General features: G+C 29.4%; 2 protein-coding genes across 3 annotated transcripts; both read left to right on the forward strand.

Moving 5' to 3' along the window:
* The first annotated feature begins 19894 nt into the window (after positions 1 to 19894).
* On the forward strand, positions 19895 to 22640 carry LOC125575202 (probable low-specificity L-threonine aldolase 2). Of its 2 annotated transcripts, none has more exons than XM_048758567.1 (10): positions 19895 to 20077; positions 20156 to 20615; positions 20874 to 20985; positions 21102 to 21152; positions 21290 to 21361; positions 21449 to 21581; positions 21677 to 21735; positions 22043 to 22155; positions 22307 to 22373; positions 22472 to 22640. In XM_048758567.1, exons 1-10 carry the CDS (start codon positions 19918 to 19920, stop codon positions 22505 to 22507), a joined length of 1263 nt encoding a protein of 420 aa, XP_048614524.1. In that variant the 5' UTR covers positions 19895 to 19917; the 3' UTR covers positions 22508 to 22640. The 2 variants fall into 2 exon arrangements, with proteins under 2 accessions (XP_048614524.1, XP_048614525.1); XM_048758568.1 differs by having other exon boundaries at positions 22055 to 22155.
* Positions 22641 to 24660: 2020 nt separating this feature from the next.
* Positions 24661 to 25871, forward strand: LOC125587669 (protein LIGHT-DEPENDENT SHORT HYPOCOTYLS 2). Its single transcript, XM_048758569.1, has one exon. The coding sequence runs from the start codon at positions 25097 to 25099 to the stop codon at positions 25688 to 25690; it is 594 nt and encodes a 197-aa protein (XP_048614526.1). The 5' UTR covers positions 24661 to 25096; the 3' UTR covers positions 25691 to 25871.
* The last annotated feature ends 665 nt before the right edge of the window (positions 25872 to 26536 follow it).

Raw genomic sequence — 26536 nt, forward strand, 5'->3', positions numbered from 1 at the left:
ACTCTCTTTCATGGTACATGGGCATCGTTTTAATTTTATGTCAATTAATTTAGTAAAACTCCCTAATACTCCCTAAATTGGTGGAATAACCACTACAAAATCATTATTTTCTAGAGAAATGGAAATAACAAAAGGTCCAAACCTCCTTGACCTTAATATCATATGTTAGTGAAGGAAGCAACTATGCATTAAAATATCATTTTCATATTTTTGAATTTTTCTCAAAATCCAAGTGTTAACACCCCTACGAAAATATCAAATTTTCGGTAAATGCTCTATATACCGAAGCCTATGATCTTTAATATTGTTTTAAAATTTCATAACACATTCTACATTTGTATTAATGTATATGAAACTCTATTTCATGGTACGTGGGCATCGTTTTAATTTTTGTCAATTAATTTAGGAAAAACTTCATAATACTCCCTAAATTTGTGGACTAACCACTATAAAATCGCTATTTTCTAGAGAAACGGAAACAACAAAAGGTCCAAAACTCTTTGACCTTCATCGCATATGTTAGTGAAGGATGCAACTATGCATTAAAACAGTATTTTCATATTTTTCAATTATTCTTCAAATCTATGTGTTAACCCCTACAAAAATATTAAATTTTTCGGTAAATACTCTATCTACTGAAGCCTATGATCTTTAGTGTTGTTTTAAAATTTCTAAACACATTCTACGTTTGTATTAATGTTCATTAAACTCTTTTTAATGCTACATGGGCATCTTTTTAATTTTTTGTCAATTAATTTAGTAAAAACCTCGTAATACTCCCTAAATTGGTGGACTAACCACTATAAAGTTGCTATTTTCTATAGAAATGGAGACAAAAAAAATTCCAAACCTCTTTGACCTTCATCATATGTCAGTTAAAGATGTAACTATACATTAAAATATTATTTTCGAATTATTCTCAAAATCTATGTGTTAACCCTGAAAATATCGAATTTTCGGTAAATGCTCTACATACTGAAGCTTATGATCTTTAGTGTTGTTTTAAAATTTCTTAGCACATTCTACATTTGTATTAATGTATATTAACCACTCTTTCATGGTACATGGACATCGTTTTAATTTTTTTCAATTAATTTAGTAAAAATTCATAATACTCCCCAAATTGGTGGACTAAACACTATAAAATCGCTATTTTCTAGAGAAACGGAGACAACAAAAGGTCCAAACCTCTTTGACATTCATATCATATGTTAGTGAAGGATGCAACAATGAATTAAAACAATATTTTCATATTTTTGATTTTTTTCTCAAAATCTATGTGTTAACTAACCCATACGAATATATTGAATTTTTCGATAAATGCTCCGTATACTAAAGCCTATGATCTTTAGCGTTATTTTAAAATTTATAAACACATTCTATATTTGTATTAATGTATATTAAACTCTCTTTCATGTTACATGGGCGTCGTTTTAATTTTTTGTCAATCAATTTAGTAAAAACTTCATAATACTCTCTAAATTTGTGGACTAACCAATATAAAATCGCTATTTTCCATAGAAACGGAGACAACAAAAGTTTTAAACCTCTTTGACCTTCATTATATGTTAGTGAATGATGCAAATATGCATTAAAACAAAATTTTCATATTTTTCAATTTTTCTTCAAATCTATGTGTTAACCCCTACAAAAATAATAAATTTTTCGGTAAATACTCTACATACTGAAGCCTATGATCTTTAGTGTTGTTTTAAAAATTTTAAACACATTCTACATTTGTATTAATGTTCATTAAACTCTTTTTCATGGTACATGTGCATCGTTTTAATTTTTTGTCAATTAATTTAGTAAAACTTCATAATATTCCATAAATTGGTGGACTAACTAACTACTATAAAAATTTTATTTTCTAGAGAAACGGAGGCAACAAAAGTTCCAAACCTCTTTGACCTTCATCATATGTTAGTGAATGATGCAACTATGCATTAAAACAGTATTTTCTTTTTTTTCAATTTTTCTTCAAATCCATGTGTTAACCCCTATAAAAATATAGAATTTTTCGGTAATTGCTCTATATACTGAAGCTTATGATCTTTAGTGTTGCTTTAAATTTTCTTAACACATTCTAAATTTGTATTAATGTATATTAAACTCTCTTTCATGGTACATGGGCATCGTTTTAATTTTATGTCAATTAATTTAGTAAAACTCCCTAATACTCCCTAAATTGGTGGAATAACCACTACAAAATCGTTATTTTCTAGAGAAATGGAAATAACAAAAGGTCCAAACCTCCTTGACCTTAATATCATATGTTAGTGAAGGAAGCAACTATGCATTAAAATATCATTTTCATATTTTTGAATTTTTCTCAAAATCCAAGTGTTAACACCCCTACGAAAATATCAAATTTTCGGTAAATGCTCTATATACCGAAGCCTATGATCTTTAATATTGTTTTAAAATTTCATAACACATTCTACATTTGTATTAATGTATATGAAACTCTCTTTCATGGTACATGGGCATCGTTTTAATTTTTGTCAATTAATTTAGGAAAAACTTCATAATACTCCCTAAATTTGTGGACTAACCACTATAAAATCGCTATTTTCTAGAGAAACGGAAACAACAAAAGGTCCAAAACTCTTTGACCTTCATCGCATATGTTAGTGAAGGATGCAACTATGCATTAAAACAGTATTTTCATATTTTTCAATTATTCTTCAAATCTATGTGTTAACCCCTACAAAAATATTAAATTTTTCGGTAAATACTCTATCTACTGAAGCCTATGATCTTTAGTGTTGTTTTAAAATTTCTAAACACATTCAACGTTTGTATTAATGTTCATTAAACTCTTTTTAATGGTACATGGGCATCGTTTTAATTTTTTGTCAATTAATTTAGTAAAAACTTCATAATACTCCCTAAATTGGTGGACTAACCACTATAAAGTTGCTATTTTCTATAGAAATGGAGACAAAAAAAATTCTAAACCTCTTTGACCTTCATCATATGTCAGTTAAAGATGTAACTATACATTAAAATATTATTTTCTAATTATTCTCAAAATCTATGTGTTAACCCTGAAAATATCGAATTTTCGGTAAATGCTCTACATACTGAAGCTTATGATCTTTAGTGTTGTTTTAAAATTTCTTAGCACATTCTACATTTGTATTAATGTATATTAACCACTCTTTCATGGTACATGGACATCTTTTTAATTTTTTCAATTAATTTAGTAAAAAGTATAATACTCCCCAAATTGGTGGACTAAACACTATAAAATCGCTATTTTCTAGAGAAACGGAGACAACAAAAGGTCCAAACCTCTTTGACATTCATATCATATGTTAGTGAAGGATGCAACAATGAATTAAAACAATATTTTCATATTTTTGATTTTTTTCTCAAAATCTATGTGTTAACTAACCCATACGAATATATTGAATTTTTCGGTAAATGCTCCATATACTAAAGCCTATGATCTTTAGCGTTGTTTTAAAATTTATAAACACATTCTATATTTGTATTAATGTATATTAAACTCTCTTTCATGTTACATGGGCGTCGTTTTAATTTTTTGTCAATCAATTTAGTAAAAACTTCATAATACTCTCTAAATTTGTGGACTAACCAATATAAAATCGCTATTTTCCATAGAAACGGAGGCAACAAAAGTTCCAAACCTCTTTGACCTTCATTATATGTTAGTGAATGATGCAAATATGCATTAAAACAAAATTTTCATATTTTTCAAATTTTCTTCAAATCTATGTGTTAACCCCTACAAAAATAATAAATTTTTCGGTAAATACTCTACATACTGAAGCCTATGATCTTTAGTGTTGTTTTAAAATTTTTAAACACATTCTACATTTGTATTAATGTTCATTAAACTCTTTTTCATGGTACATGTGCATCGTTTTAATTTTTTGTCAATTAATTTAGTAAAACTTCATAATATTCCATAAATTGGTGGACTAACTAACTACTATAAAATTTTATTTTCTAGAGAAACGGAGGCAACAAAAGTTCCAAACCTCTTTGACCTTCATCATATGTTAGTGAATGATGCAACTATGCATTAAAACAGTATTTTCTTTTTTTTCAATTTTTCTTCAAATCCATGTGTTAACCCCTATAAAAATATAGAATTTTTCGGTAATTGCTCTATATACTGAAGCTTATGATCTTTAGTGTTGCTTTAAATTTTCTTAACACATTCTAAATTTGTATTAATGTATATTAAACTCTCTTTCATGGTACATGGGCATCGTTTTAATTTTATGTCAATTAATTTAGTAAAACTCCCTAATACTCCCTAAATTGGTGGAATAACCACTACAAAATCGTTATTTTCTAGAGAAATGGAAATAACAAAAGGTCCAAACCTCCTTGACCTTAATATCATATGTTAGTGAAGGAAGCAACTATGCATTAAAATATCATTTTCATATTTTTGAATTTTTCTCAAAATCCAAGTGTTAACACCCCTACGAAAATATCAAATTTTCGGTAAATGCTCTATATACCGAAGCCTATGATCTTTAATATTGTTTTAAAATTTCATAACACATTCTACATTTGTATTAATGTATATGAAACTCTCTTTCATGGTACATGGGCATCGTTTTAATTTTTGTCAATTAATTTAGGAAAAACTTCATAATACTCCCTAAATTTGTGGACTAACCACTATAAAATCGCTATTTTCTAGAGAAACGGAAACAACAAAAGGTCCAAAACTCTTTGACCTTCATCGCATATGTTAGTGAAGGATGCAACTATGCATTAAAACAGTATTTTCATATTTTTCAATTATTCTTCAAATCTATGTGTTAACCCCTACAAAAATATTAAATTTTTCGGTAAATACTCTATCTACTGAAGCCTATGATCTTTAGTGTTGTTTTAAAATTTCTAAACACATTCTACGTTTGTATTAATGTTCATTAAACTCTTTTTAATGCTACATGGGCATCTTTTTAATTTTTTGTCAATTAATTTAGTAAAAACCTCGTAATACTCCCTAAATTGGTGGACTAACCACTATAAAGTTGCTATTTTCTATAGAAATGGAGACAAAAAAAATTCCAAACCTCTTTGACCTTCATCATATGTCAGTTAAAGATGTAACTATACATTAAAATATTATTTTCGAATTATTCTCAAAATCTATGTGTTAACCCTGAAAATATCGAATTTTCGGTAAATGCTCTACATACTGAAGCTTATGATCTTTAGTGTTGTTTTAAAATTTCTTAGCACATTCTACATTTGTATTAATGTATATTAACCACTCTTTCATGGTACATGGACATCGTTTTAATTTTTTTCAATTAATTTAGTAAAAATTCATAATACTCCCCAAATTGGTGGACTAAACACTATAAAATCGCTATTTTCTAGAGAAACGGAGACAACAAAAGGTCCAAACCTCTTTGACATTCATATCATATGTTAGTGAAGGATGCAACAATGAATTAAAACAATATTTTCATATTTTTGATTTTTTTCTCAAAATCTATGTGTTAACTAACCCATACGAATATATTGAATTTTTCGATAAATGCTCCGTATACTAAAGCCTATGATCTTTAGCGTTATTTTAAAATTTATAAACACATTCTATATTTGTATTAATGTATATTAAACTCTCTTTCATGTTACATGGGCGTCGTTTTAATTTTTTGTCAATCAATTTAGTAAAAACTTCATAATACTCTCTAAATTTGTGGACTAACCAATATAAAATCGCTATTTTCCATAGAAACGGAGACAACAAAAGTTTTAAACCTCTTTGACCTTCATTATATGTTAGTGAATGATGCAAATATGCATTAAAACAAAATTTTCATATTTTTCAATTTTTCTTCAAATCTATGTGTTAACCCCTACAAAAATAATAAATTTTTCGGTAAATACTCTACATACTGAAGCCTATGATCTTTAGTGTTGTTTTAAAATTTTTAAACACATTCTACATTTGTATTAATGTTCATTAAACTCTTTTTCATGGTACATGTGCATCGTTTTAATTTTTTGTCAATTAATTTAGTAAAACTTCATAATATTCCATAAATTGGTGGACTAACTAACTACTATAAAATTTTTATTTTCTAGAGAAACGGAGGCAACAAAAGTTCCAAACCTCTTTGACCTTCATCATATGTTAGTGAATGATGCAACTATGCATTAAAACAGTATTTTCTTTTTTTTCAATTTTTCTTCAAATCCATGTGTTAACCCCTATAAAAATATAGAATTTTTCGGTAACTGCTCTATATACTGAAGCTTATGATCTTTAGTGTTGCTTTAATTTTTCTTAACACATTCTAAATTTGTATTAATGTATATTAAACTCTCTTTCATGGTACATGGGCATCGTTTTAATTTTATGTCAATTAATTTAGTAAAACTCCCTAATACTCCCTAAATTGGTGGAATAACCACTACAAAATCGTTATTTTCTAGAGAAATGGAAATAACAAAAGGTCCAAACCTCCTTGACCTTAATATCATATGTTAGTGAAGGAAGCAACTATGCATTAAAATATCATTTTCATATTTTTGAATTTTTCTCAAAATCCAAGTGTTAACACCCCTACGAAAATATCAAATTTTCGGTAAATGCTCTATATACCGAAGCCTATGATCTTTAATATTGTTTTAAAATTTCATAACACATTCTACATTTGTATTAATGTATATGAAACTCTCTTTCATGGTACATGGGCATCGTTTTAATTTTTGTCAATTAATTTAGGAAAAACTTCATAATACTCCCTAAATTTGTGGACTAACCACTATAAAATCGCTATTTTCTAGAGAAACGGAAACAACAAAAGGTCCAAAACTCTTTGACCTTCATCGCATATGTTAGTGAAGGATGCAACTATGCATTAAAACAGTATTTTCATATTTTTCAATTATTCTTCAAATCTATGTGTTAACCCCTACAAAAATATTAAATTTTTCGGTAAATACTCTATCTACTGAAGCCTATGATCTTTAGTGTTGTTTTAAAATTTCTAAACACATTCAACGTTTGTATTAATGTTCATTAAACTCTTTTTAATGGTACATGGGCATCGTTTTAATTTTTTGTCAATTAATTTAGTAAAAACTTCATAATACTCCCTAAATTGGTGGACTAACCACTATAAAGTTGCTATTTTCTATAGAAATGGAGACAAAAAAAATTCCAAACCTCTTTGACCTTCATCATATGTCAGTTAAAGATGTAACTATACATTAAAATATTATTTTCTAATTATTCTCAAAATCTATGTGTTAACCCTGAAAATATCGAATTTTCGGTAAATGCTCTACATACTGAAGCTTATGATCTTTAGTGTTGTTTTAAAATTTCTTAGCACATTCTACATTTGTATTAATGTATATTAACCACTCTTTCATGGTACATGGACATCGTTTTAATTTTTTCAATTAATTTAGTAAAAAGTATAATACTCCCCAAATTGGTGGACTAAACACTATAAAATCGCTATTTTCTAGAGAAACGGAGACAACAAAAGGTCCAAACCTCTTTGACATTCATATCATATGTTAGTGAAGGATGCAACAATGAATTAAAACAATATTTTCATATTTTTGATTTTTTTCTCAAAATCTATGTGTTAACTAACCCATACGAATATATTGAATTTTTCGGTAAATGCTCCATATACTAAAGCCTATGATCTTTAGCGTTGTTTTAAAATTTATAAACACATTCTATATTTGTATTAATGTATATTAAACTCTCTTTCATGTTACATGGGCGTCGTTTTAATTTTTTGTCAATCAATTTAGTAAAAACTTCATAATACTCTCTAAATTTGTGGACTAACCAATATAAAATCGCTATTTTCCATAGAAACGGAGACAACAAAAGTTCCAAACCTCTTTGACCTTCATTATATGTTAGTGAATGATGCAAATATGCATTAAAACAAAATTTTCATATTTTTCAATTTTCTTCAAATCTATGTGTTAACCCCTACAAAAATAATAAATTTTTCGGTAAATACTCTACATACTGAAGCCTATGATCTTTAGTGTTGTTTTAAAATTTTTAAACACATTCTACATTTGTATTAATGTTCATTAAACTCTTTTTCATGGTACATGTGCATCGTTTTAATTTTTTTGTCAATTAATTTAGTAAAACTTCATAATATTCCATAAATTGGTGGACTAACTAACTACTATAAAATTTTATTTTCTAGAGAAACGGAGGCAACAAAAGTTCCAAACCTCTTTGACCTTCATCATATGTTAGTGAAAGATGCAACTATGCATTAAAACAGTATTCTTTTTTTCAATTTTCTCAAATCTATGTGTTAACCCCTATGAAAATATCGAATTTTCGGTAAATGCTCTACATACTGAAGCTTATGATCTTTAGTGTTGTTTTAAAATTTCTTAGCACATTCTACATTTGTATTAATGTATATTAACCACTCTTTCATGGTACATGGGCATCGTTTTAATTTTTTCAATTAATTTAGTAAAAACTATAATACTCCCTAAATTGGTGGACTAAACACTATAAAATCGCTATTTTCTAGAGAAACGGAAACAACAAAAGGTCCAAACCTCTTTGACATTCATATCATATGTTAGTGAAGGATGCAACAATGAATTAAAACATATTTTCATATTTTTGAATTTTTCTCAAAATCTATGTGTTAACTAACCCATACGAAAATATGAATTTTTCGGTAAATGCTCCATATACTAAAGCCTATGATCTTTAGCGTTGTTTTAAAATTTATAACACATTCTATATTTGTATTAATGTATATTAAACTCTCTTTCATGTTACATGGGCGTCGTTTTAATTTTTGTCAATCAATTTAGTAAAAACTTCATAATACTCTCTAAATTTGTGGACTAACCAATATAAAATCGCTATTTTCCATAGAAACGGAGGCAACAAAAGTTCCAAACCTCTTTGACCTTCATTATATGTTAGTGAATGATGCAAATATGCATTAAAACAAAATTTTCATATTTTTCAAATTTTCTTCAAATCTATGTGTTAACCCCTACAAAAATAATAAATTTTTCGGTAAATACTCTACATACTGAAGCCTATGATCTTTAGTGTTGTTTTAAAATTTTTAAACACATTCTACATTTGTATTAATGTTCATTAAACTCTTTTTCATGGTACATGTGCATCGTTTTAATTTTTTGTCAATTAATTTAGTAAAACTTCATAATATTCCATAAATTGGTGGACTAACTAACTACTATAAAATTTTATTTTCTAGAGAAACGGAGGCAACAAAAGTTCCAAACCTCTTTGACCTTCATCATATGTTAGTGAATGATGCAACTATGCATTAAAACAGTATTTTCTTTTTTTTCAATTTTTCTTCAAATCCATGTGTTAACCCCTATAAAAATATAGAATTTTTCGGTAATTGCTCTATATACTGAAGCTTATGATCTTTAGTGTTGCTTTAATTTTTCTTAACACATTCTAAATTTGTATTAATGTATATTAAACTCTCTTTCATGGTACATGGGCATCGTTTTAATTTTATGTCAATTAATTTAGTAAAACTCCCTAATACTCCCTAAATTGGTGGAATAACCACTACAAAATCGTTATTTTCTAGAGAAATGGAAATAACAAAAGGTCCAAACCTCCTTGACCTTAATATCATATGTTAGTGAAGGAAGCAACTATGCATTAAAATATCATTTTCATATTTTTGAATTTTTCTCAAAATCCAAGTGTTAACACCCCTACGAAAATATCAAATTTTCGGTAAATGCTCTATATACCGAAGCCTATGATCTTTAATATTGTTTTAAAATTTTATAACACATTCTACATTTGTATTAATGTATATGAAACTCTCTTTCATGGTACATGGGCATCGTTTTAATTTTTGTCAATTAATTTAGGAAAAACTTCATAATACTCCCTAAATTTGTGGACTAACCACTATAAAATCGCTATTTTCTAGAGAAACGGAAACAACAAAAGGTCCAAAACTCTTTGACCTTCATCGCATATGTTAGTGAAGGATGCAACTATGCATTAAAACAGTATTTTCATATTTTTCAATTATTCTTCAAATCTATGTGTTAACCCCTACAAAAATATTAAATTTTTCGGTAAATACTCTATCTACTGAAGCCTATGATCTTTAGTGTTGTTTTAAAATTTCTAAACACATTCTACGTTTGTATTAATGTTCATTAAACTCTTTTTAATGCTACATGGGCATCTTTTTAATTTTTTGTCAATTAATTTAGTAAAAACCTCGTAATACTCCCTAAATTGGTGGACTAACCACTATAAAGTTGCTATTTTCTATAGAAATGGAGACAAAAAAAATTCCAAACCTCTTTGACCTTCATCATATGTCAGTTAAAGATGTAACTATACATTAAAATATTATTTTCGAATTATTCTCAAAATCTATGTGTTAACCCTGAAAATATCGAATTTTCGGTAAATGCTCTACATACTGAAGCTTATGATCTTTAGTGTTGTTTTAAAATTTCTTAGCACATTCTACATTTGTATTAATGTATATTAACCACTCTTTCATGGTACATGGACATCGTTTTAATTTTTTTCAATTAATTTAGTAAAAATTCATAATACTCCCCAAATTGGTGGACTAAACACTATAAAATCGCTATTTTCTAGAGAAACGGAGACAACAAAAGGTCCAAACCTCTTTGACATTCATATCATATGTTAGTGAAGGATGCAACAATGAATTAAAACAATATTTTCATATTTTTGATTTTTTTCTCAAAATCTATGTGTTAACTAACCCATACGAATATATTGAATTTTTCGATAAATGCTCCGTATACTAAAGCCTATGATCTTTAGCGTTGTTTTAAAATTTATAAACACATTCTATATTTGTATTAATGTATATTAAACTCTCTTTCATGTTACATGGGCGTCGTTTTAATTTTTTGTCAATCAATTTAGTAAAAACTTCATAATACTCTCTAAATTTGTGGACTAACCAATATAAAATCGCTATTTTCCATAGAAACGGAGACAACAAAAGTTTTAAACCTCTTTGACCTTCATTATATGTTAGTGAATGATGCAAATATGCATTAAAACAAAATTTTCATATTTTTCAATTTTTCTTCAAATCTATGTGTTAACCCCTACAAAAATAATAAATTTTTCGGTAAATACTCTACATACTGAAGCCTATGATCTTTAGTGTTGTTTTAAAAATTTTAAACACATTCTACATTTGTATTAATGTTCATTAAACTCTTTTTCATGGTACATGTGCATCGTTTTAATTTTTTGTCAATTAATTTAGTAAAACTTCATAATATTCCATAAATTGGTGGACTAACTAACTACTATAAAAATTTTATTTTCTAGAGAAACGGAGGCAACAAAAGTTCCAAACCTCTTTGACCTTCATCATATGTTAGTGAATGATGCAACTATGCATTAAAACAGTATTTTCTTTTTTTTCAATTTTTCTTCAAATCCATGTGTTAACCCCTATAAAAATATAGAATTTTTCGGTAATTGCTCTATATACTGAAGCTTATGATCTTTAGTGTTGCTTTAAATTTTCTTAACACATTCTAAATTTGTATTAATGTATATTAAACTCTCTTTCATGGTACATGGGCATCGTTTTAATTTTATGTCAATTAATTTAGTAAAACTCCCTAATACTCCCTAAATTGGTGGAATAACCACTACAAAATCGTTATTTTCTAGAGAAATGGAAATAACAAAAGGTCCAAACCTCCTTGACCTTAATATCATATGTTAGTGAAGGAAGCAACTATGCATTAAAATATCATTTTCATATTTTTGAATTTTTCTCAAAATCCAAGTGTTAACACCCCTACGAAAATATCAAATTTTCGGTAAATGCTCTATATACCGAAGCCTATGATCTTTAATATTGTTTTAAAATTTCATAACACATTCTACATTTGTATTAATGTATATGAAACTCTCTTTCATGGTACATGGGCATCGTTTTAATTTTTGTCAATTAATTTAGGAAAAACTTCATAATACTCCCTAAATTTGTGGACTAACCACTATAAAATCGCTATTTTCTAGAGAAACGGAAACAACAAAAGGTCCAAAACTCTTTGACCTTCATCGCATATGTTAGTGAAGGATGCAACTATGCATTAAAACAGTATTTTCATATTTTTCAATTATTCTTCAAATCTATGTGTTAACCCCTACAAAAATATTAAATTTTTCGGTAAATACTCTATCTACTGAAGCCTATGATCTTTAGTGTTGTTTTAAAATTTCTAAACACATTCAACGTTTGTGTTAATGTTCATTAAACTCTTTTTAATGGTACATGGGCATCTTTTTAATTTTTTGTCAATTAATTTAGTAAAAACCTCGTAATACTCCCTAAATTGGTGGACTAACCACTATAAAGTTGCTATTTTCTATAGAAATGGAGACAAAAAAAATTCCAAACCTCTTTGACCTTCATCATATGTCAGTTAAAGATGTAACTATACATTAAAATATTATTTTCGAATTATTCTCAAAATCTATGTGTTAACCCTGAAAATATCGAATTTTCGGTAAATGCTCTACATACTGAAGCTTATGATCTTTAGTGTTGTTTTAAAATTTCTTAGCACATTCTACATTTGTATTAATGTATATTAACCACTCTTTCATGGTACATGGACATCGTTTTAATTGTTTTCAATTAATTTAGTAAAAATTCATAATACTCCCCAAATTGGTGGACTAAACACTATAAAATCGCTATTTTCTAGAGAAACGGAGACAACAAAAGGTCCAAACCTCTTTGACATTCATATCATATGTTAGTGAAGGATGCAACAATGAATTAAAACAATATTTTCATATTTTTGATTTTTTTCTCAAAATCTATGTGTTAACTAACCCATACGAATATATTGAATTTTTCGATAAATGCTCCATATACTAAAGCCTATGATCTTTAGCGTTGTTTTAAAATTTATAAACACATTCTATATTTGTATTAATGTATATTAAACTCTCTTTCATGTTACATGGGCGTCGTTTTAATTTTTTGTCAATCAATTTAGTAAAAACTTCATAATACTCTCTAAATTTGTGGACTAACCAATATAAAATCGCTATTTTCCATAGAAACGGAGACAACAAAAGTTTTAAACCTCTTTGACCTTCATTATATGTTAGTGAATGATGCAAATATGCATTAAAACAAAATTTTCATATTTTTCAATTTTTCTTCAAATCTATGTGTTAACCCCTACAAAAATAATAAATTTTTCGGTAAATACTCTACATACTGAAGCCTATGATCTTTAGTGTTGTTTTAAAATTTTTAAACACATTCTACATTTGTATTAATGTTCATTAAACTCTTTTTCATGGTACATGTGCATCGTTTTAATTTTTTGTCAATTAATTTAGTAAAACTTCATAATATTCCATAAATTGGTGGACTAACTAACTACTATAAAAATTTTATTTTCTAGAGAAACGGAGGCAACAAAAGTTCCAAACCTCTTTGACCTTCATCATATGTTAGTGAATGATGCAACTATGCATTAAAACAGTATTTTCTTTTTTTCAATTTTTCTTCAAATCCATGTGTTAACCCCTATAAAAATATAGAATTTTTCGGTAATTGCTCTATATACTGAAGCTTATGATCTTTAGTGTTGCTTTAAATTTTCTTAACACATTCTAAATTTGTATTAATGTATATTAAACTCTCTTTCATGGTACATGGGCATCGTTTTAATTTTATGTCAATTAATTTAGTAAAACTCCCTAATACTCCCTAAATTGGTGGAATAACCACTACAAAATCGTTATTTTCTAGAGAAATGGAAATAACAAAATGTCCAAACCTCCTTGACCTTAATATCATATGTTAGTGAAGGAAGCAACTATGCATTAAAATATCATTTTCATATTTTTGAATTTTTCTCAAAATCCAAGTGTTAACACCCCTACGAAAATATCAAATTTTCGGTAAATGCTCTATATACCGAAGCCTATGATCTTTAATATTGTTTTAAAATTTCATAACACATTCTACATTTGTATTAATGTATATGAAACTCTCTTTCATGGTACATGGGCATCGTTTTAATTTTTGTCAATTAATTTAGGAAAAACTTCATAATACTCCCTAAATTTGTGGACTAACCACTATAAAATCGCTATTTTCTAGAGAAAAGGAAACAACAAAAGGTCCAAAACTCTTTGACCTTCATCGCATATGTTAGTGAAGGATGCAACTATGCATTAAAACAGTATTTTCATATTTTTCAATTATTCTTCAAATCTATGTGTTAACCCCTACAAAAATATTAAATTTTTCGGTAAATACTCTATGTACTGAAGCCTATGATCTTTAGTGTTGTTTTAAAATTTCTAAACACATTCTACGTTTGTATTAATGTTCATTAAACTCTTTTTGATGGTACATGGGCATCGTTATAATTTTTTGTCAATTAATTTAGTAAAAACTTCATAATACTTCCTAAATTGGTGGGCTAACTACTATAAAATTGCTATTTTCTATAGAAATGGAGACAACAAAAATTTCAAACCTCTTTGACCTTCATCATATATCAGTTAAATATGTAACTATACATTAAAATATTATTTTCGAATTACTCTCAAAATCTATGTGTTAGCCCTGAAAATATCGAATTTTTCGGTAAATGCTCTATATACTGAAGCTTATGATCTTTAGTGTTGTTTTAAAATTTCTTAACACATTCTACATTTGTATTAATGTATATTAAGCGCTCTTTCATGGTACATGGACATCGTTTTAATTTGTTTCAATTAATTTAGTAAAAACTTCATAATACTCTCTAAATTGGTGGACTAACCACTATAAAATCGCTATTTTCTAGAGAAACGAAGACAACAAAAGGTCCAAACCTCTTTGACATTCATATCATATGTTAGTGAAGGATGCAACAATGCATTAAAACAGTATTTTCATAATTTTTATTTTTTCTTCAAATCTATGTAACCCCTATAAAAATAATAAATGTTTCGGTAAATACTCTATATACTGAAGCCTATGATCTTTAGTGTTATTTTAAAATTTCTTAACAAATTCTACATTCGTATTAATGTTCATTAAACTCTTTTTCATGGTACATGGGCATCGTTTCAATTTTTTGTCAATTAATTTAGTAAAACTCCATAATACTCCCTAAATTGGTGGACTAACCACTATAAATTTTTAATTTTCTAGAGAAACGTAGGCAACAAAAGTTCCAAACCTCTTTGACCTTCATCATATGTTAGTGAAGGATGCAACTATGCATTAAAACAATATTTTCTTATTTTTCAATTTTTCTTCAAAACTATGTGTTAACCCCTACAAAAATATAGAATTTTTCGGTAATTGCTCTATATACGGATGCTTATGATCTTTAGTGTTGCTTTAAAATTTCTTAACACATTCTACATTTATATTAATGTATATTAAACTCTCTTTCATGGTACATGGACATCGTTTTAATTTTTTGTCAATTAATTTAGTAAAAATGCATAATACTCCCTATATTGGTGGACTAACCACTATAAAATCGCTATTTTCTAGAGAAATAGAGACAACAAAAGGTCCAAACCTCCTTGACCTTAATATTATATGTTAGTGAAGGATGCAACTATGCATTAAAACAGTATTTTCATATTTTTGATTTTTTCTCAAAATCTATGTGTTAACACCCATACGAAAATATCGAATTTTCGGTAAATGCTCTATATACCGAAGCCTATGATCTTTAATATTGTTTCAAAATTTCTTAACACATTCTACATTTGTATTAATGTATACGAAACTCTCTTTCATGGTACATGGACATCGTTTTAATTTTTGTCAATTAATTTAGTAAAACTTCATAATACTCCATAAATTGGTGGACTAACCACTATAAAATCGCTATTTTCTAGAGAAACATAGACAACAAAAGGTCCAAAACTCTTTGACCTTCATATCATATGTTAGTGAAGGATGCAACTATGCATTAAAACAATATTTTCATATTTTTGAATTTTTCTTAAAATATTTGTGTTAACCCCTACGAAAATATCAAATTTTTTGGTAAATGCTCTATATACTGAAGCCTATTATCTTTAGTGTTGTTTTAAAATTTCCAGCCACATTCTAAATTTTTACTAATGTATTCTAAACTCCCTTTCATGGAACATGGACATCCTTCTAATTTTTAATGAATTAATTTGGTAAAACTGCATATACTTTCTGAATTAGTGGACTAACCACTATAAAATCATTATTTTCTAGAGAAACAGAGAAAACAAAAGTTCCAAACCTCTTTGATCTTCATAATATGTTAGTGAAAGATGCAACTATGCATTAAAACAATATTTTCATATTTTTTAATTTTTCTCCAAATCTATGTACCCTACGAAAATATTGAATTTTTCGGTAAATCTTTTATATACTGAAGCCTATGATCTTTAGTGTTGTTTTAAAATTTCTAAACACATTCTACATTTGTATTAATCTATATTAAACTCTATTTCATGGTACATGGACATCATTTTAATTTTTGGTCAATTAATTTATTAAAAACTTCATAATACTCCCTAAATTGGTGGACTAACCAATATAAAATCGTTATTTTCTAGAGAAACGGAGAAAACAAAAGTTCCAAACCTCTTTGATCTTTATAATATGTTAGTGAAAGATGCAATTATGCATTATAACAATATTTTCATATTTTTGAATTTTTCTCCAAATCTATGTGTTAACCCCCCCTACGAAAATATTGAATTTTTCGGTAAATGCTCTATATACTGAAGCTTATGATCTTTAGTGCTGTTTTAAAATTTCTTAACATATTATACATTTGTATTAATGTATATTAACCTCTCTTTCATGGTACATGTGCATCGTTTTAATTTTTTGTCAATTAATTTAGGAAAAACTTCATAATACTCCCTAAATTTGTGGACTAACCACTATAAAATCGCTATTTTCTAGAGAAACGGAAACAACAAAAGTTCCAAACCTCTTTGGCATTCATCTTATGTTAGTGAAGGAAGAAACTATGCATTAAAACAACATTTTCATATTTTTCAATTTTTCTTCAAATCTACGTGTTAACCTTTACAAAAATAGATACTGAAGCCTATGATCTTTAGTGTTGTTTTAAAATTTCTAAACACATTCTACAATTGTATTAATGTTCATTAAACCCTTTTTAATGGCACATGGGCATCGTTTTAATTTTTTGTCAATTAATTTAGTAAAAACTTCATAATACTCCCTAAATTGGCGGACTAACCACTATAAAATCGCTATTTTCTATAGAAACGGTGAAAACAAAAATTCCAAACCTCTTTGACATTCATCATATGTCAGTGAAAGATGCAACTATGCATTAAAACAATATTTTTGAATTTTTCTCAAAATCTATGTGTTAACCCCTGAAAATATCGAATTTTTCGGTAAATGCTTTATATACTGAAGGTTATGATCTCTAGTGTTGTTTTAAAATTTCTTAACACATTATACATTTGTATTAATGTATATTAACCTCTCTTTCATGGTACATATGCATCGTTTTAATGTTTTCAATTAATTTAGTAATAATTCATAATACTCCCTAAATTGGTGGACTAACCACAGTAAAATCGCTATTTTCTAGAGAAATGGAGACAACAAAAGGTCCAAACCTATTTGACCTTCATATCATATGTTAGTCAAGGATGCAACTATGCATTAAACAATATTTTCATATTATTGAATTTTTCTCAAAATCTATGTGTTAACTAACCCCTACGAAAATATTGAATTTTTCGGTAAATGTTCTATATACTGAAGCCTATGATCTTTAGTATTGTTTTAAAATTTGTAAAAATTATCTACATTTGTATTAATGTATATTAAACTCTCTTTCATGATACATGAGCATCGTTTGAAGTTTTTGTCAATCAATTTAGTAAAAACTTCATAATACTCTCTAAATTTGAGGACTAACCACTGTAAAATCGCTATTTTCAAGAGAAACGGAAACAACAAAAGTTCCAAACCTCTTTGACCTTCATCATATGTTAGTGAAGGATACAACTATGTATTAAAACAGTATTTTCATATTTTTCAATTTTTCTTCAAATCTATGTGTTAAAATATTGATTTTTTGGTAAATACTCTATATACTGAAGTCTGTGATCTTTAGTGTTGTTTTAAAATTTCTAAACACATTTTACATTTGTATTAACGTTCATTAAACTCTTTTCATGGTACATGGGCTTCGTTTTAATTTTTTGTCAATTAATTTAGTAAAACTTCATAATACTCCTTAAATTGGTGGACTAACCACTATAAAATCTATATTTTCTAGCGAAACAGAGACGAACAAAAATTCCAAACCTCTTTGACCTTCATCATAAGTCAGTGAAAGATGCAACTATGCATTAAAACAGTATTTTCATATTTTGAAATTTTCTCTAAATCTATGTGTTAACCCTACGAAAATATTTAGTTTTTCGGTAATGGTTCTATATACTGAAGCCTATTATTTTTAGTGTTTTTTTTTAAATTTCTAAACACATTTTAAATTTGTATTAATGTATATTAAACTCTCTTTTATGGTACATGGGCAAGTAAAATTTTTCTCTATATACTGAAGCTTATGATCTTTAGTGTTGTTTTAAAATTTCTTAACACATTCTACATTTGTATTAATGTATATTAAACTCTCTTTCATGGTACATGGACATCGTTTTAATTTTAATTTTTTGTCAATTAATTAAGTAAACTTTATAATACTCCCTAAATTGGTGGACTAACCACTATAAAATCGCTATATTCTAGAGAAACGGAGACAACAAAAGGTCAAAACCTCTTTGACCTTCATCATATGTTAGTGAAAGATGCAACTATGCATTAAAACAATATTTTCATATTTTTGAATTTTTCTCAAAAAACTATGTGTAACCTACGAAAATATCGAATTTTCGGTAAATGCTCTATATACTGAAGCATATTATCTTTAGTGTTGTTTTAAAATTTCCAGCCACATTCTACATTTTTACTAATGTATGCTAAACTTCTTTTCATGGAACATAGACATCTTTCTAATTTTTAATCAATTAATTTAGTAAAACTGCATATACTTTTTAAATTAGTGGACTAACCACTATAAAATAGCTATTTTCTAGAGAAACAGAGATAACAAAGTTCCAAACTTCTTTGACCTTCATCATATGTTAGCGAAAGATGCAACTATGCATTAAAACAGTATTTATATATTTTTGAATTTTTTTCAAAATCAAATAATTTTAAAATGTTATGTTGAATCCATATATATATATATATATATATATATAACACATATTTGTTACTTGTCCTTTTAATGTATTTTCCAAATAATAAAAACAGGAAAATGTATTGAATTATCTTGTGAATAAAACAAGAATCTAAAATTGTATACCCTAACACTTTCTTACAAAATTAATATGATTGTTGGTCTGAAAACTAATTTACACATATTAATAATAACATCGTATTTCTAGTTAAATAATTGGAAAGTTACAAAATTCTATATTTCCGTGACGTAAGAGCAGCATTAACGCAAGGGAGGGGAGCGTGGGTTCTAATTCTTTTTTTTTTTAAATTAAAAACGGACCAATCGCGGACCGCCACGTGTCAGTGGGGCCCGCGAACAGTACAAAAACTCTACCGGACTCGCCTCTTGCAGAAGAAAAAGGGGTGGGTTTTATGATTTTTGTGGGTCCTACACCTCTTAAAACTCCTTGAGAGTCATGGTTAAATGTGAACAAATATATTTTTATAGCTTAGTCTTTTACTTTTACGTTAAATATTAAACAGAGATGCCAGAACAAAAAAGTAATATGCAACAAGATAAAAGGATTAGGCAGAAATGTTACTAACTTTACTTTACCAGTTTGTCATTATGCATCCAGCATGTGTTTTGGTTGGACCGATCTTCTTTGTCTCAGATTCCCTGTCTTCATTCCGTAATCGATTAAATCACTCACTCACTCTGCATCTTGAGCCACAAGCTCGGAAACACACATGCATATACCTTATCATCTCTTCATCAAGAACAAAAAGTATAGACCTAACATCACAAAAATATTATTATTGCTGTTGTTTATTTGAGTTCAAGTCTAACAAATTTTTATTTTCAGTCATCAAGATGGTAACGCCAGTTATAAGAACCGTTGATCTCCGGTCCGACACGGTGACTAAGCCAACTGAGTCAATGCGTTCAGCTATGGCAAACGCGGAAGTAGACGATGACGTTTTGGGGAACGATCCAACGGCAGTGCTTTTGGAGAGAGAGGTGGCTGAGATCGCCGGAAAGGAGGCGGCTATGTTTGTTCCGTCAGGGACAATGGGGAATTTGATAAGCGTGTTGGTCCATTGTGATGAGAGAGGGAGTGAAGTGATTCTTGGAGATGATTCTCACATTCATATTTATGAAAATGGTGGCGTTTCTAGCCTCGGTGGAGTGCACCCGAGAACGGTGAAGAATGAAGAGGATGGGACGATGGAGATTAGTTCTATCGAAGCTGCCGTGAGGAGTCCCAAAGGAGATCTTCATTATCCGGTTACTAAGCTTATATGTCTTGAGAACACTCAAGCAAAGTAAGTTTTTCTTAGTATTATTAATTAAAGAACAAAAAACCTTTAAAAAAATAACAAAAAACCTAGTTTAATGTGTGTTTAAGTGATATGAACTATTTATAGCCAAGTGGTTTCCTACTCACTGAACGATGTTAGGAGATTTTGTTGGTTATTGCGGTCATGGTTAGACTCTGGATCGGTATTTAACTGAAATACCAGTTTGATTCTTTAATTAATTTAGGCATTATGGTTAGATATAACCGGAGTTTCTTGATGCAGTTGTGGTGGTAGATGCTTGCCAATAGAATACATAGACAAGGTCGGAGAGTTAGCCAAGAAACATGGCTTGAAGCTTCACATCGATGGAGCTCGTATCTTCAATGCTTCTGTTGTTAGTATAGTAACATTTCTTTATATAATTTTTTTTTATATGTGTTTCTTGAACTTTTTAACTCAAATGCAAAATGCTCTGAAGTTTACGAGTTCATTTTTCTCAATTTTGTTTAGGCACTCGGAGTACCGGTGAGGAGGATTGTTCAAGCCGCTGATTCGGTCTCGGTAATGTTCTTCAAAACCGAGCTACGTAACGTTGTGGAATGTTTTTTGGTCGCTCAACACATGGTCCTTTTTGTCTTTGTAAGAGAATGTATTGAATATACTGTGGAGTTCTAAACCGGTCACTTTGATGTGACTAGATTTGTTTGTCGAAAGGCATAGGTGCACCGGTGGGTTCGGTAATCGTGGGAAGCAAAAGTTTCATCACTAAAGTAAGTTGTAGCTAATGAGATTGAGATCCATGGTTAAATATCAATTGTATTTCCGGTTCAAGTACTAACTTGTTTAACTGCATGCAGGCAAGGTGGTTAAGGAAAACCTTAGGTGGAGGAATGAGACAGATAGGTGTGCTCTGTGCTGCCGCATTGGTGGCTCTCCGTGAAAACGTAGCCAAGCTCGAAGATGACCACAAGAATGCCAAGATCTTGGCAGGTGATCCCCCCGATTTTCGGTTAATTCTTAATCGAAAACTTAAATTTTATTGTGAGAGTATTAACCGATGGTTTTATGGTTTCCTACATTACCAGAAGGACTGAACCGGATTGAACGGTTAAAAGTAAACGTTGCGGCAGTGGAAACCAACATCGTAAGTGTATGAAATGAATGGTTAATTATATCCGTGCCTGGTTATTCTAACCCAAAACTATAAACCGATGAGGCTAGTTAATTAATTCACGATTCAGAGTAGAACCAAGACTTTAGGTTTGCAATGTAAGCAAAACAAGTTCCATAGTAAGTTGATAGTTTTTTCTACGAGATTTTCTAAACTAGGCATGTATATCATTTATATACCAGATTTACAAATGAACATAGAATGTATTCATTGTACTTTAATTTTGAAGCCGAATGTTTTAAGTTTTTTTTTTTCGTTTTCGTTATAACTTATAAGACAGTTTTATTGGCAGATATACGTAGATCTACCAAAAGATCCTAAGTTTGGAGCTGAAGACGCATGTAAGAGTTTGGAAGTTCTCGGTGTGCTTGTCATACCTCAAACTACATTCAGGTACACAATTATAATTGTATTTACTTGTTGGTTCGACATATTGTTATGGTTTGTCTGAGTCTGTCTCTGTTCAAAAATGCAATGTGTAAATAACAGTTTTTTGCTAAGAACATGGTGATTAACTTTGAGTATTTTCTATGTATATATACAGAATCAGGATTGTTCTGCACCACCAAATCTCAGATAGCGACTTGGATTATGTGCTCTCTTGTTTTGAGGTAGTTTGCTTTCAAATTCTGTTATGTGCTTCGATATACTTTATTTCTACCACGCTTTGTAATTCTCTGACTAATTGCTTCTTAACCAAAATTTTCAGAAACTGTTTAGCTCAGTTGCAGAAGAGAAAGCTTGATGTGAATTGATTTCACGTGTTGGACTATGTCATAGTACTTGAATCTATTTTCTTGCTTTACAAATTGAAACCCTTTGGCAAGCAATAAACATTTGTTTTAATTATAATTCAAGTTATTGAACATTTCATGAAAGTAACTACTACTTTTACCTCATTCTTTAAAAAATTCGAAATGTTTGATTGATGATGAAATACTGAATAATGTCATTAACAACAAGAACAAAAAGTTGTTACTTTATATTCATTGGTCCACCATGTATGTCTTCACGAGCATCTCCGGAACATCTTCTGGACAAAATAGTTGTTACTTGTTAGAGACAAATAATTAAACAGATAAATAAATTCCGTTTTCTTTTTCGTTGTAAAACAAGTTTTTGATTAAAAACAAAGAATGAAAAGGTTTTATATACTTTAAACAAAAAAAAAAGGTTTTATATACAATTCACGTGACGTCAATATCTAATCATTCTACGTGATGTCAATATCTAATCATTCTACGACTAGGTTTAGCCAGTAAGCCAACCCTATATGAATGTGTATTTATCTTTACTTTCCTATAATTTAATTTGTTCGATATGTAACAAGAATGAGGAGATTCGGAGACATCAACAAACGAAACGAAAAATGTTAACAGTAAAATGAGCTTTGATGTATTTTTTTTGTCATCAAATGAGCTTTGATGTAAAAACACCAATTATTGATTCGAGAGGTTGTAATTTAAAATTAATGTTAAATTCGTGGAGACTCGTAAACCATAGGTTACTAACAATAAAATAAAAATGACTAGGTTACTAACAAATTTGGATAACTTTTGACCATATGATTTTTTCTGACTTGCTATAAAAAATATGATTTTGCAGCAAATATCCACTTACAATAAAGATAAAATATTCATATATAACTGGATCATGTATATGCAAGTATATTCATATATTGCCCAATAAATACTTCTTATCCTTGATAATAGCTAGACACTAAGAGTATGTCCCCAAAAAAGCTAGACACTAATACTTTTTTTTTGGAACAAGACACTAATAGTATTGTTCCTGATAATTGAGTAGATATATATAGAGTTCATCAATACTATGTAGCCAAAATTTTGTTTTCTGGTACCTCAACTTAAATAGAAAGTTATAGGGAAATTCAGCCAAGTAAGTGAATCATCTATTAATGCTTTTGTTATGTCATTTTCAGAAGTTCGCTCTTCGATTTCAATAGCTTCTATACAAAAAATATTAATGCGAAACGTTTTACTATTGATTAACACGTTGGAAATAGTCATATTTGCATTTCATTTTTTAGTTGAAGATTATCCACCAAACTGCGCTTCGAATTTATTAGTCAAGTAAATCAAGATGTTTTGCGCGCCAGTTTATTTTTTTTGAAAGGATTTAAGTTGAACTATGAATCAAAGACCCCATCTTAATATATTAACTATGATTTCATGAGTGGGAAAATAAGTTATTAAACCGGACGTTTCTAAAACTGTGTATAGAATAAGTAAAAAAAATTACAAGTTCGGTGCATATATACTTTTTGAACTGAATCATATGTTTAGTAACCGATTAGTTTCGAACCATATCATATATTTTAGAGAAATTACCTTAATGCATATATATATTCGAGAGTTTTAATATGCTCTTTTTGAACACATGTGTAAAATTAGTTACCAATCAAAATACAACATGCAAAAGAATTGAACTATAGAAGAAGTATAAATATATATATCTATAATTAGTTGTAACAAACCACTAAATTATATGTTGTAATAAAAAATGTAAAAAGTTATTTTCAGAAAATAAATGTGAAGCTTAAACAAAAAATGTAAGCAATTATTCCACATGTGAACTTTGGTCCGGAATCAATCAATTAATAAAAAATATTTAAAATATGGACATAAGAATCGAGAAAAGATTTGTGTCTCTCTTCTTCAGCGGACCAACCCATTGGTCTCCGTCTCTCTCTTACATGTTGAGTTATCTTTTTACACACTGTGTAAACACTAGGTCCGGTCCTATTCTCCTATTTCTCTTCCTTTTGTGTCTTAAATGGAAAATTTATGATTTCTGATGACCAGTCTCACGACTTATATCTATTTCTCTCTCTCCATAAATGACCCAATGATGTTTATGCAGCTATATATTTGGACAACTGATGCATTTTGATATCCACCTTCTCTCTGTATGGTAGAAAGGAGAAAAAAAAACACAAAACAATAGTAGAAAAAGAATAATTAAGAAAAGGAAAGAAATCCCTTTTTAAAAATCTCTTTTCCACTTATATCTCTCATCTTCAAAAGAAGCAAGATAAACATCTCTTAATTCGGTTGTTCCTCTTTGCTTCACCATTTCTGCACAACATCCACTATCCCCAACATTTTGTAACATCTAGTACAAGGAGGTATCCAAGTCCTCTCTCTTCTCCCTTTTTAATTATTTTGTAATTAACGAGCCAAGAAGTTAAATCCATCCACTCCATCTTAGCTACAGAGTACTAATTAAAATTCTAATTTCTGCTGCCCTAAATCTTTCCAAATCCAGAAACGATATCTCTCCAACCCTAGTTTATATATATTTTTCTTTTAAAGCTATGGATCTGATCTCTCAAAATCATAATAATAAGAACCCTAATACAACTCTCTCGACACAACATGCTTCTTCTCCACCTCCATCTAGCCGCTACGAGAACCAGAAACGCCGTGATTGGAACACTTTCTGCCAATACCTTAGAAACCATCGTCCACCGCTCTCTCCACCGTCTTGTAGCGGCGCACATGTTCTCGAGTTTTTGCGTTACCTTGACCAGTTCGGGAAAACCAAAGTCCACCACCAAAACTGCGCCTTCTTTGGCCTCCCAAACCCTCCGGCTCCATGTCCTTGTCCTCTCCGACAAGCGTGGGGCTCACTTGACGCTCTTATCGGTCGTCTCCGTGCCGCCTACGAGGAGAACGGTGGAGCTCCCGATACTAGCCCTTTTGGCTTACGTTCAGTCAGGATTTTCCTCAGGGAGGTTAGAGATTTTCAAGCTAAATCACGTGGCGTTAGCTACGAGAAGAAGAGGAAAAGGGTCAACAACAAACAAATAACTCAGTCGCCTTCGCAGCCGCCTCTACCGCCGCAGCCACTAGAGCAGCAACAGCAAGGCCAATCTATGATGGCTAATTACCACCACGGTGCAACTTGAGGATATCGTACAACTTCGATACATGTACGCACGTATGCTCGTATCTATCTATTTACATGTATCAACCTTTGTATTTGCGAAATGTTATCCCTACTTTACTCCATCCACCGTTGTCTACTGTTTCCTGAACTATTGTTTAGTCTTTTTTTATAACCAATAAATGGAACCAAGTTGGATTGCATTGTATTTGGTCTTATATGGTCTAAACTTAGGTTATGAGTATATTTAAAGGCCTCTTTGTGAGAAGGATCAGCTTGAGAATGATTTTGATACACAATGGAGACGTTAATTGGTTTTTCGAACAGGAAGGGAGTAAGTGATACCATATGATGACTTTGGTTAGGTCATATATTACAACGATAACTATACTGCACGTTTTGATTTTTCTTATAGTCATATATACCATGATTAATCGAGAGTTGTTGGGTTGAGTTTCTTAGCGGAATATAAAAAACCGTCTCTTAACTTTTAACTAAAAAAACTAAGAATCAGTTAAGCATTTTTAGTTAAAAGTTAAGAGACGGTTTCTTATATTCCGCTTAGAACCTCCATCCTACGAATTCTCCATTAATCATGCTCTTAGAGTTTAATTTATAATATACATGAACATACGCATAAGATTCGATTCTTGTCTTTTAAACAACGTAAAGTTGAATGTACCATTATTTTCCTGATAAAGAAAAACTGCACCAAGCGTTGCAAAAAAGAAGTAGAAAACGGGCTACTTTTCATTTTAATGCTAATATATATATTACCAAACCTACTTACGGGTCTTATTTTACCTTTGTTATATGGTACTCACATATGTGCTCACAGCTCAATCATATTTCTGTTCTTATAAAATCA

The sequence above is a fragment of the Brassica napus genome, chromosome C5 (genome assembly GCF_020379485.1).
Source record: "Brassica napus cultivar Da-Ae chromosome C5, Da-Ae, whole genome shotgun sequence".
Taxonomy (NCBI): Eukaryota; Viridiplantae; Streptophyta; class Magnoliopsida; order Brassicales; family Brassicaceae; genus Brassica; species Brassica napus.